At 42.3% G+C, this 13,996-nt stretch overlaps 1 protein-coding gene across 3 annotated transcripts in view; it reads right to left on the bottom strand.

Moving 5' to 3' along the window:
- The window catches only part of LOC137421004 (thrombospondin-3), a 189,174-nt gene that overhangs the window by 138,588 nt on the left and 36,590 nt on the right, over positions 1-13,996 (bottom strand). For all 3 annotated transcript variants that reach the window (XR_010983240.2, XM_068106622.2, XM_068106624.2), the window contains 4 exons: positions 11,689-11,724; positions 11,255-11,337; positions 7,756-7,807; positions 4,648-4,811 (listed from right to left, as the gene is read on the bottom strand). Coding sequence is in view for 2 of the 3 variants with exons in the window: in XM_068106622.2 (XP_067962723.1) it covers positions 4,648-4,811; positions 7,756-7,807; positions 11,255-11,337; positions 11,689-11,724 (335 nt within the window). In the remaining variant the exon portion in view is untranslated. The remainder of the gene's footprint in view (positions 1-4,647; positions 4,812-7,755; positions 7,808-11,254; positions 11,338-11,688; positions 11,725-13,996) is intronic.

Raw genomic sequence — 13,996 nt, 5'->3', positions numbered from 1 at the left:
CACTCCTATGGTGACAATTTTGTGTCAATCGGACCAACGGTTGCTGAGAAAATGAATTTTAAAAATGCAGAAATGTTTATAAGTACGTACACCACATGTACGCAACTGATCGCTTAATCCTGCTTTTCGCTTAGCGAGCGCAGGGTTACAATAATGATATGCTAAAGAAGGAATTTAAACATGATTTGATGATGTTTAAATAGGAACAGTACAAATATTCACCCGACCCAAGGACGTCTTCTTATCCCCAAGACTTTTGTGGGAAAAAAAGACAAAATATGTATATTTTGAATCAACAACCACATTTTTGAAGTCAATTTCCAGACAAATGTTTTTATAAACCATATGATGCCTTTCTCATATGCTGTCTGTTTAAAGAAGGTAGTGTTGCCTGCACTGGGTATGCAGACTTTCGCTCACCCACCCCATATATGTGGGGCTTGGCGCCAGGATAGCCGGACAGTGATTGGCAGAATTTGACGGCATTCATGGAAAAAAGGAAACGCTGTGCATTCCCAACAGCTTCCTCTTTTCCTAACGGCCTGGTGGTGGGGAGTGAAAAGTCTCCACACTTTTACTTTAATAAACGGTTTTTGTAACAAAAAATGATGACCATAAAACAATCATAGCAACAGTCAATTAATCACTATTAAAAAAGAACTATCGTCAATGACAAAAGCACAAAATGTGATGGAGACCTGACAAGACAACACAGAACAAGCAATTTTATAACTATGACTGCAAGACTGGCAATGCCAAAGGGTGGATCAGGAAAGATGGGGTTGCAAATGAACAAATCAACCTTAAGCCAGGACAGAAGAAAATAATGGGAGGTAAGGGCGAAATGGCAACTCTGCTCATGGTAGGAGGTTGGCACAGGTGTAAGAGGCTGGCACAGGTAAAGGAAGCTGGCACGGAAACAAGATGAAGGCACGATCAGCAGCAAAATTGTATGGGAACTGAGCTGGCTCATGTTTCTTGGCAAAGCGCCTCCACTCTACAATCTCACGTATTCTTATTTTCTATTCTGTTCTCGCCTCCTTCACTAATGCGCTTCATTCTAATATCCTCTGTAATATAAATGCCACAACTAATCTCTCTGGAATGTAATACTGATCATCTCTTTGTAAGGTAGCACTGATCTCACCACACCACAGGATTCCCTCTTGTGTCCTGCATGCCTGACGGAGTCTAGCTCATCCGCCATGGCATGTTCATGCTCCATAAGGAATTCCCCCCTCCACCCCCCAGCTATTTTGTGGCAGTGGAAGCAGATTCCAACAGAATGATGAGATTTGTAAAATGGAAGGAGGGGAGGGGGTTATAATCGTAAAGGGGAGGGATATATGGACAAACACAGGCTTACGAAATCGCATTTGGCTTGAGCTACTTGATTGACATGTGATGTCTTGTGCAAAAATCACAAAGCCATGCTCAAATAAGGCGGTGCCAATCATGCAAAGACTTGGGGGAATTTCCTTTATCCCTTATAGGTGCATCACAGGGGACCCTCACCCTTTCCAAGACACAAAACAGTACATCAATATCTGGCAATTGTTGTTTACACATCTCCTGAAGGTCACCACATATGTAGAGGTAGATCGTATATTTTACGTCTCGCTCAAGTTGGTTTTGGTTTTTATGTTGACGGCTTTTGCATTCTTCCAATTCACAAATCCAGATGTTCCCGATCAGAGTTCATTTTTCTCCAAAATCGTCGTTGTTTAAGCTTTCACATTCACAACAACAACAACAACAACAACATGCATTTTAAGGCCATTTTCCCTGCCAGAGCGGGGGTTAGCCTTGCGGTCCCCATGACAATCTTCTCCATTTTGCCCTATTTTCTGCATCACTCCTTGTTAACCCCCTTGCCCGCATTTCTTCTTCCACCATCTTTAGCCAAGTCTTTCTCGGTCTTCCCCGTCCTCTACTTCCTTCTACATTCATTTCCATCACTCTTTTCAACCAGTCACTTTCATCCTTCTTCAACACATGACCAAACCATCTCAACCTGTTCCTCTTCACAGCATCAATCAGAGGCTCTATTCCCATCATCTTTCACAATTCATCATTTGTCTTCCTCTCTCTCAACGATACTCCGTACATCCACAGAACCATTCGCATTTCCACCCTTTCCAGCCTTCGTTGCTGCTCCATGTTAATTACCCATGTCTCGCTCCCATAAATCATAACACTTCTCACACATGCAGCATACACCTTTCCCTTCAGCATCAACGACACTCCCCTCCTCGTCAGCACGCCACTCAGTTCCCGAAACGTCTTCCATGCACATCTCACTCCAGCAACCGTTGCCGAGTCTGATCCACCTTCTCCATTCAGCATGTCTCCTAGGTAACAAAATGTTTTCACACCTTCCAGCTTCACGCCGTCTCCAAGATCCAACTCAACATTTCCTCAATCTGCAGCTCCCTCTGTGCACACCTTACATTTGAATGTAGCTGCCACACTAGTTAATGACCCTCTCAGACCACTACATTTTTGATGAACCCACTCAGTGCACATTGTACATTGAATGGAGTTCACTCCGACACCCTTCCTGCACACAGCACATGGCCACTTCCCAGTTCTTTCCACCTCAACACATGCTTTACCACTTGCCATCACCTTCGTCTTTCCGATATTCACCTTCAGACCTTTTGTCTCCATACATTCCTTCCACTTGTTCATCTTTTCCTTCAGTCCATCCATACTTTCCGCAATCAACACCAGATCATCTGCATACAACAACTCCCATGGTAAACCCTCCTTTACGTTCTGAGCCAGCACCTCCATCACAGCTACAAATAGTAGTGGACTTAGTACAGACCACTGATGCACTCCCACCTTCACCTCAAACTCACCACTGTTCCCATCCTTCGTCCTTACAGCTGTGCACGCTCTTTGGTACATTGCCATCACTACTATGATCAACCATTCTCCACTCCTAACTTCCTCAATGCCCATGTCAATACTTCACGTGGAACCTTATCGAATGCTTTCTCCAAATCAACAAACCCAGGAAACAACTTCTTCCTCTTCTCCATGTACTTCTCCTGCAACTGCCTCACAATAAAGAGCGCGTCTGTCGTTCCTCTTCCTGGCATAAATCCAAACTGCATTTCGTCGATCTTCACCTTCTTCCTTCCTTATCCTCCTCTCCAACATCCTTTCCAGTACCTTCATTCCATGCTCCAATAACTTTATCACTCGGTACGAGCCACACTCCAGAGGGTCACCTTTCCCCTTGTGTAGAGGGATGAGGGTACTCAGTTCCCAATCCACTGGAATGCGGCCTTCTTTCACCACCAGATTACAGATCTCCATCATTCTCTTCACACCCCAACTTCCTGCTGCCTTCAACATATCTCCCACAACTCCCGTCAGCCCTCCCGCTTTTCTACTCTTCATTGCTTTTAGCGTTTCCTCAACTTCCTTCTCAGTTATCTTCTCTGCTGGTCCTAAAACTGGGTTACTCTCCATGTTGCCATCCCATTCATTCTCTGTATTCAACAGCATTTCCATATAGCTTTTCCATCTTCCTTTAATTCCATCTGGGTCCACAACGATTTGTCCCACTTCATCCTTCAAGCAACTCACCCCCATCACATCACACCTCTCTTTCGCTATCTGCTTTGCAATCCTGAATACCACTCTCTGCCCCTCTTCCGAATCAAAGCGTTCTCCGAACATTTTCCTACATGCCTCCTGCGCCTTTGCTACCTCTTTCTTTGCAGCCTTCTTGGCTGCCTGATAACTTGCATGCTCTGCTTTTTCTGCTCCCGTACCCTTCACCTTCTGCCACTCCTTGAACTTCTTCCTCTTCTCGTCAATCCTCTTTCCAACTTCATCATCCCACCACCATGTTTCCGAGTGCCTCGGTGGTCCTTTTGTCCATCCACATACCTCACCAACGGCTCTCAACAGACTATCTTTCATTGACATCCAACCACTTTCAAGCTCAACCACATCATCCTCTACCCTACTCAGCTTCTCTTTTAATGCTTTCCTTACTGTCACCTCTTTCAACCTCCACACCTTCATTCTTGGTTGGTACTTCACCCGCCGAGCTCTCCTCGCACCTTTCACCCTTATGTCGCAGACAACCAAGTGGTGCTGTGAAACAGCCTCCTCCCCCGGGATCACCTTTGTGTCCCGGAGGTGCCCCCTATCTCGCCTACGCACCATCAGGTAGTCAACGGTTGTCGTCGACCCACCTGACGTGTATGTAACAAGCTTATTATCCTCTTTTTGGAACTGAGTATTACAAATCAACAAATCAGCTCCATCAGCAAACTCCAAAATCCTTTCACCTTCTCCATTTCTCACACCATATCCGTAACCCCCATGAACTCCCTCAAAACCATCCATACTCCTTCCCACATGTCCATTTAGGTCTCCTCCTACCACAACAACTTCCTCATCTTTCACGTTTTCCATCAACTTCTCTATCGCACACCAGAACTTGTCCTTCTCTTCATCAAACTTTTGTCCAAACATCTTGTCCAAAACAAAACTTTCACATGCAAGGGTAAATCATTTTGAAACTTTTCCCGAAAGGACACCCACTCAGACAAGAAAGGAACAATACAATCTCTAAAAATAGTACAAGGAATAATTTACAATGGTTTGTATATGTACTCCCACCTCATCGATGTCCTTGCAATGATTCCCGTTGCCGGTGAAGCCATCGGGGCAGGTGCCACAGCGGAAGCCGAGCTCAGAGCCAGGCTTTTCCTCACACTCAACACCAGGGAAGCACGGCCGCTCCTTGCACTTGGACGGATACACTTTCGGACTCTCCACAAAGCCTCAGGATTACCACAGGAAAAGTTGAGTAACTGACCTATGTTCACCTCAAAAAAAAAATTCTACAAAAGTCGTTTTCTACAAATCATATCCTTAGTTCTATCGATTTGCCTTCACAGGTTTAACTATAAAAATTTCAAAGCTTATTCTTGGGCCTATCAAACCATAAGGTCGATAATTTCATCAGAAAAGAGTGGTTTATGTCATATACGAAGTCAAGACTCATCGAAGAACTAGAACACAGAACAGAACAGAATGGAATGGAACAAAGTGGAAAGGGAGGAAAAACAAACTAACAGCAGGGTAGTGTTATGTTGCAAAGCCAAGGTGAATTCCTAAAATGCAAAATAAATAACTTGGGAAGGTCTTGCATGATAATTCTTATACTTCAAACACTTTTTTTTTCTTTATACAAGTGAGTGTTTTTGTTTAAATCGTCGTTAGTAGTGGGTACATAAAAGGATAACACTTTTGAGAGTCATCCGATTGATAATGTGCAAAAACTGGGCAGGCAGGATATATAATGAATCACACATCATACAGCCGAGGACGACCTAGAAGTATGCACACTTGCTTTCAAGTTGTGTAGCCTAGGTTAGAATCTCGGCCCAGCTATAAAGTGTCATCCTGGTCCTTCGCAGGCAGGGCCATTCATCAATCCGAGGGATGGCACACACACATCGTGCAGCCGCAGAATGGCCGAGAGGTATGCACACTTGCTTCTGAGTTGTGCAGCCTGGACTAGAACCTCGGCCCAACTATAAACTGTCACCTTCGTACTTTGCAGGCATGGCCATTCATCAATTCGAGAGATGACACACACACACGATGACACACACACACACACACACACACACACACACACACACACACACACACACACACACACACACACACACACACACACACACACGACACACACACTAGACACACACACACCGTACAACACTGTATAGCCCAGGAGCATTAGCCAAAAATGAAGGGGAAGCCTAGAAGAAATTAGTAGAAAGCTGATTTTTTGCACAGAGCTGCAGAATGTCATGTGGATACCCACAGTACAAAGTCCCACGAGTCCCACCTTGTGGCATTTTCAAAATTCAAGATGTCCGCCGGTTAGATGGAAAATGCATAAATTGTGATAACTTCAGCCTAGAACCTCATAAAAGTATACTTTTTATGTCTAAATATATTTCTAATCGAGACTGATAGGCCGGGCGCCCCCGAGAAAGTGCTGAAAATGATATATTGTGGATGCAAGGCGGGGTGTGGAAAACGATGCACTTGCTACAAGTCCGGTCTGGAGTGTACCCTCTTGTGTATTGTTTGTAATGGCTATAATTGCAAAAACTCTCGGGACATTGATTTAGAGGGTGATAACAGTGTTTAAGTCAGGAATAAGAAAAGTGACATTCAGTTAACACGGTACTGTCCAAAACACTAGAATCAGGTTGGGATGACTGGGATCAAAGAGTTGGTCTGCTTTTGTGTCGTATTGTAATTAAATGTCAAATCGCCATGTGTTGTTTACCTCTTGCAGGCCTTGTGGTCACAATGTGAAACATTTTGCATTAAATAAAATAATAGCAAATTAAACTTATCATGATTTTGATGTTTTTTTGCATTACAGCAGTGGCAATTTTGTCAGCCATCTTGGATTATATCTACATATCATTATCTGAGGTCACTGAAATATATTGTATTAAAATCCTAGTGTGCTAAAACATATATTTAGCCACGAAAAGTACACTTTTATGAGGTTCTAGGCAGAAGTTATCCATATTTATGTATTTTCCATCCAACCGGCGGCCATCTTGAATTTTGAAAATGCCACAAGGTGGGACTCGTGGGACTTTATATTGTGGGCATCCACATGGTATTCTGAAGCTCTGTGCAAAAAAATCAGCTTTCTACTAATTTCTTCTAGGCCCTAACCTAATGCTCCTGGGCTAGTGGGCTGACCTAGAGGTATGCACACTTGCTTGTGAGCTGTTAGAATCTCAGCCCAACTATAAACTGTCATGCTGGTGCTTTACAGGCAGGGCCATTCATCAAAGTGCATGCCATCCGTCGGATGGGCGTTAAACTGTGCGTCTCGTCTGCTGGCATTAGTTCGTGGAAAAGTGGGGGAAAAAACTAAAAAAGAAAAAAGAAAAAGTGAAAGCAATTGTTTGATAATTCATAATCATAAAAATCATGTCGACACAATCAAAACACAGACAAAAATTTACAGTTATCCACTGTAAAAACAAGAAGAGAAAGACGTAAAATGTCATAGCCTCCACCGTGGTTTTAGTAATTTTGCTCTACGGAGTTAAAGGCCATCAGTCGGCCATCTTTAGTCGGATGACAACAGAAAATCTTCTGCATATGTATACTCATGTATTGTCTTTGTGCCAAGTTTGAAGAAAAATGGTCTATGCATGGCCGAGAAATGGATGGGGACACGTTTAAGTACCAAAATGTCTGCAAGTCGGCCATCTTGGATCTGATCTCAAAAAAAAGATGTGCACATTTAACCCATCATTCATTATCTGTGTGCCAAATGTGAACAACATCGGTAAATGCATGTCCAAGAAATGGTTGAGGACGTGGTCAATATCAGGGTTTTTTTTTACAACTAAAATGGCTGCCAGTCGGCCATCTTTGATCACATCGCAATACAAAATGATGTGCATATGTATACCGTCATGTGGTGTCTTTTTGCCAAGTATGAACAAAATCGGTCCATACATCTCCGAGATATGGTTGCGGACGCACTGACGGACGGACGAGACCAAATAAAAAGCACCCGTTTCGGACTAAGTCCAACGGCGGCTAATAATACCTCAATAAATCAGTCAAATTAAAAGAAAGACATTTTCAATAGGCTTTGAAGAAAGGCAGGTGATCTCCAACGTCAGAGAGGGTCACCTTGAATAGTTCATTCAGAGCGGAGAGCACACTTACCACATGCTTGGCATTCCATGATGAGATTACGCAGGAGAGATGTTTCTTTTACCTGAAATACATAAGGGAAGGAAAATCTGCATTGCATTTGCATCGTTTAATGACAATAACTCTCAATAAAACAGAAATTTATCTTGGCACCGCTCATGCTGTGCATCTGCAGTGTGTCAAAAGGCTGCAGATGTGTTCAAACCATTACTGTAGTCATTGCAAGATGATGCAAACCACATTTTGCAGTTAATCATTACATTAAAAGGGATGCTTGAAGAGCTTCAACAAAAAACTCGAATGTGCATCAGTGAGAGAAATATTTGTTTGAGGAAGAAACAAAAAGAATCTCATCCAAAACTGGGTATGAAATAAAACTTTCCACTTAACGTTGTTTAGTCAGCATTCAGCCAGGCTGGCCACTCGCTTCTGATCTGTCTAGCCTGGGTTCGAATATCGGACCAAATAGAAACTAACATGCTGGTGTTTCACAGGCAGGGCAATTCATCAATGTGTGTGCCGTTCCTCGAATGGACGTTAAACTGGGCATCACGTTTACCGGCATTAGTTGGTGGATGTTAAATATTCCACTTCGTCCTTCGTAAAGAGTAGGCGAGCTATCGCCGGCACCCTGTCCAAGTTCCAAGTTCTTGCTCTAACTCTGCAGCGCAGAGACAAGGCGCTTGTGTAGCAAACGATGGTTGTCACTCACAAATCGTGCAGCTTTGCTGTTATGGGACTCAATCTGTGCTTTGCTACCTCCAAGTTATGGGGTTAAATTTTTCATTCAAGCTACACTAGCAATGGTCATAAGTAAACGATTTTGCAGTGTGCCGTCCTGACGCGCCCATAATGAGAGCACAACCTGGGTCGACGGCCCTACATTCATTTACATATGACCATAAATCTCGGTCTTTAAAGATCTCAGACACGCATGGAGGTCATCCTCGTCTGAAGACGACCTGTTTATATAATATATGTGGACGACGTCAGTGTTATGTCGCATTCATGGTCAGAGGATTAATTTATGATATATACAGTACATGTATATATGTATATGTGTATATGTGTATGTATATGTATAGAACCACCTTTAGAGGCCATTTTTCCCCGCAGAGCAGGGGTTGGCCTTTTTTTAGGCACCATGGTCCCCTTTTTGAAGCAATGTTTTACAGCCGGATGCCCTTCCTGCCACCAAACCTGTTAGTTGCCTCTTGCAACACACAAGGAATCACCAGTGAACTGGTACTCAATTTGCCGACCTCGGAAGGATGACAAGCTGAGTCAACCCCCCCTGGCGTTAATTCAGCGATCGACCGGGATTCAAACCCAGGATCCTGGGATCCCAAGCTGGCACCCAAACCGCTAAGCCAACACCAGGCTTCATTTTCCATAAAAAAAGCATGTTCTGATTTGATTACATAACCATTTACTAATTGTCTCCAGACTGCAAGTGAAGGATGCTGCCACATACTGCTTGGCAGAGGGGTGCATAATTATTCTACACACTGGAGTCATCTGCAAAGTGATGCAATGGATTTTCTTGTGAAAAAGAGAAGTCATTGATGTATATTAACAAGAGCATTGGTTCGAGAACACTACCTCAATGGAAATTGGCATCCAGAAGTACAACACAGGAGTATACCATCAAAAGCAACCTGCTTCCTGAAAGTGTACAGGAAATCCAAGAGCCATTCTGGGAGGGAACTTTAGGTACCATTGGCTGGTAGTTTGGAAATCCAGGCAGGCTGCCTGACAGAATATTCTGAATTCTGGCACATCTCAGGACAGAAACACAATTACAAGGTTTGAGGAGAGACTGCAGGCTTCCATGATTAGGGGTAGTTTTCCAAAATGCAAAGGGACACTTTTCTGGCAATTCTTCTCACTGCATGAATAGTTGTGCCAGGGAGGAGATGTTAAGTAGGATAGCTGGAGGTATGAATGGAGGAGAGACAGTAGTTTATTGAGAAATGAGTCCTATGTACTGTCTAATGCTCGAGATTAAAAGAGTGGACCAGTTAGTGGAGCATGTGGTGGACTGCAAGCCAAATCAATCTGCCTGATTAAAAACAAGACACAACTTGGTGGATCTCTTAAGAAAATGTATGTATATGTATACACACACACATATATATATATACATATATATATATATATACATATATATATATATATATATATATATATATATATATATATATATATATATATATATATATATATATATATATATATATATATGTATATATATATATCAGTCATTATTGCGACTCCATACCATCAGTGGGGAACCGCCAGTAAGGTGTCCCATACAGCTGCTGCTGCACCTTACTGGGAGCGATAAGCACCACCTGCCTGCCACACGGCAACATTATCTCTGGTATCCACTCATTATATGGAGTCGATCTGGATGCGGTTGGGAGTTACTAATTAGTATCTGTAATTTGGTGCCCCAACCTAATGAGCGAACGTCATGACGTCATCGCCATGCATGTCCGCATTGCCTGCAAAGCTCCAGGGGAGCCATCTAGCAGTGCGTCATTATGGATCTTAAATTCAGATACTGTCACAAGTGCAAAAAAATCTGACCAAGCAGCCAAGGCGCTTGGATGAGTTTGAGGGTAGAGGAGTAAGGGCTGAAACCCAAATCCTATCCAAGTTCCTCCTGATGACTCCATCTTTGCTCTTTACTTCATTATTATTGTTTTTCTTCCTTCTGATGACTCCATTGCAGTATTTGGTTTTCTGTTTCATTGCTATAATGCAGCTATTGCACATGTTTGAATGTATGTAGCCGAAATAGCACCCCCTTGTGGTGTGTGTGCTAGCCTAGAAGTGGATGGGAAACTGAAGCTGCAATTAAATTGTAAAGATATATGTGCACACAAAATAATTTAATTTGAAGCTAATTAAATAATGCAACTATCACAGAACATGGTTACACGAGCTGTTTGTGAAAAGCAGTACTTAAGCGCCCATCGAAGAGGGCCTTTCAGCTAGTATTACTAATGATTGTGCCAATTATATTTGTTGCGAGGAGGTGTGTAGGCAATATTATCCCTTATGTAAGCAGCATTTTACAGCCATCCCCAAATTGACCTGAGGATATTTAAGAGTGAAATACGAAGTATACTATAGATAGAACAGACCATACTTGGTGGGGTAAGAAGATTAATTATTCCCAGAAAGGCATGAGTAAGCAAGCTGCATTTTTATCCACAATCCAAGAGCAACATCATAATTTGCCTGAGACGAGCTTGATTTCCAGAAGCTTGGAAAACAAATTATTCATGTTGCTGCTAAAACCCAGATTTGAACCCACCAACTCCCGGGTGTCGACCGCTCATGAGTTTCCTTACTCCTACCACAGTACCTGTCATACCCATCATTATTTTATCAATTATACTTCATACATTTCCAAAACTTCCTTAGCAAAGAACAGATATTTTCTGGTGGTGTAGAATCCTTCCCACATGTAACTTTGTCAGAATCCCAGACACCCCCTTACCTGCTCTTGCATGTTCTTCTTGATTTTCTCGAGCCCTTCGACAATCAACATCATTTGAGCCATCAACTGAGCCGTCTGCTGTCCTGAACAGGAACACAGTTTAAAGCAAGCCATTCATGATCAATCTCAAAATGATAATGCATTAACTTTAAACTGTGGATTTTCCAAGCAAGTGGCTGTGAGAGTAATGTAATAAAATAAAAAAATGGAAATGGTTCTCCAGTAACAGACCAACTGGGTCTATATACTGCCTGGTCAGCTCATGCCTCATGGCATAAATGCCAAACAAATGAGCTCTTTGAGCATTAATCCAGGACATAGGCACCTCATGGCAGTAAGCTTTGCCAAAGAGTATATCAGAGGTTAAAACACAAAGCAACAATGATTTATTAATGGTGGCAGCAAAAAAAGGAAGCATGCAGACACAGTCTTACCCAGCATCGATATGCTAATAGCGTTTGCTTCTGTGACTGCAAAAGAAGACATCACGGTGGTAATTTGGGAGTGAATGCATAACGACAGTGCAAAAGTGCTTCAAGTACAATTTTGGATATCAAAAGGTGGCATTGTGATACAAATGGAAAGGCACAACAAACATTAATTCTTTGCTGTGACAATAAATTAACCAAAAATTACGCACGCACACACGCCCGCACGCACACACGCACGCACGGACGGACGGACGGATGGACGGACACACGGACGGAGGGGAAAACCATAGTCCCCCTTTCGCTCCGCGGTGCGACGGAGGACAAAAAAAATCAGAAAGCAGCTGAAAATGCAAAGCCCGTCCCCATCCGCTTTGTATTCAGACGTTTTTCTTCTTCTGTATGCTAAGAATTCCGAAGACAGCAAAAACAAAATACTATTTATTTATTTTTACGATTTTAGGCGACCTTGACCTCTTGATCAATACTTCAATACAATACTTCAAAAGCAATATACTTCAGTGACCTAATATGCAAACCCTGCTAAAATTTCAAGTAAATCGAATGAAAATTGACAATTTTATGCAACCTTGACCTTTTGATCCAAAAAAAACCAATCAGCTTCTAGCTTTTGATTGGTGAACCAATACAGTGACCCAAAATGCAAATTCATAAATTTCAGGTCAATAGGATGGAAATTGACGATTTTATGTGACGCTGATCTTTGACTTTTTGACAAAATTATTAATTTGTCTTCTTCAAATTCTTATAACTAGGGCATGCCCGTACTATATATATATCTAAAATTATATCCCCCCCCTCTATTTACATGAAATGGTTTGGTCCATTCGCAAAGCCAAAGCGAACGGCTTGCGAGTACGGTGACAATCCCCCCCCTCTATTTACATGAAATGGTTTGGTCCATTCGCAAAGCCAAAGCGAACGGCTTGCGGAGTTTGGTAAATAAATCGCCATAGCTCGGTAACTACTTCTCCGATTAATATGAAACCTTGAAAAGGCACATCCTCGGGTCCCCAGCAATATACCTGGCAAGTTTCAAGTATATCGGACCCGTGGTTGTCGAGAAACAGCGGTCACAGACAAACGACACACAGACACACAGACACACACACATACACACACACATACACACAGAGATTACTGGAATTATAGATAGATAAAGCTTTGTTGAAAATTTTATGACAAAACCTCAAATGTTAAAAAGAAACAAGACCGAAAGTGGAACAGTGGCGTAGCTGGGGTTGTTTAATACTTTAGTTGAAGAGGATAGTATGACCTGTGCGGAGATACCAGTTAGCAGATAATGTAAGTATTAAATTATTTTGAAGTACTCCAAGTCTCTAAGCTGTCTGTCACCATGGAAGTGAAGAGATTACATTGAGGCACTGGTTTATTCTATATGTCAGTCAACTTCATTGGTCAGTTAGTCAACACTATCAAAGTGACCTCAGCACCATCCTGACACACACCACTGTGTTTTACGGAACGAGTTGTTTTGAGGTGGCCGGAGTGCAAATCCTGCCACCAACCTCCTTGAGAGAGGACCCAGTGAGTTGGTACTCATTTTGCCGACCTCGGAAGGATGACAGGTTGAGTCAACCCCACCAGGTGCTAATTCAACAGCTGACCGGGATTCCAGCTGCAAGCAAAGGAAACAAACACCTACTCCGTTTAAAAAATCGTTTGTTTAATCACGAATTCGCTTGTTCTTAAAGCCTCTTTGCGGGGTTGAAGAAGAGGAAGAAGCACTAATTAATGGTACATTCACACAGCAGTTTGAACGGAAACATTCATTTTTCTACGACAGTAGAAACCCTTTAGGAGGACATGGAATGAGCAGACAAAATTATCTATATAGTAGTGATATTTTTCGAAGCAATATAAAAATATATAAAACTACAAGGAAGGAGCCCACAAACAAAAACTAGAGGTTCCAGGGAACCTGAACTCAACTGGTCTATATCAATGTGGTTAGAATATGCATAATAGAACCACAAACTATATAGTTTATATGTGCTAAAGAGGTACAGTAGCGTTGAAGGTATCTCATGTTTAAACAGGAAACTAGAAAAAATTGAGTTTTAAGTGAGGCATGAAAAGTAAAACTACAATTACTTTTCTCAGATTTCAGACTTGAATTTATTATATGTGTTGAGGTTTGTTACATACTGTCTACACACCAAGTTTCAGCCTTCTAGCTACATTAGGAAGTACCAGATAGACAAAAATTGATTTTTCAATATGGCCGCCCTGCCGCGACCATTTTTGGGCGTGCAACGCCCAAATGCAATCC

Source organism: Myxine glutinosa, chromosome 2 (genome assembly GCF_964187855.1).
Source record: "Myxine glutinosa chromosome 2, kmMyxGlut1.1, whole genome shotgun sequence".
NCBI lineage: Eukaryota > Metazoa > Chordata > Myxini > Myxiniformes > Myxinidae > Myxine > Myxine glutinosa.
Note: the sequence above shows the minus strand (reverse complement) of the source record. Positions and strands in the feature narration are given on the sequence as shown.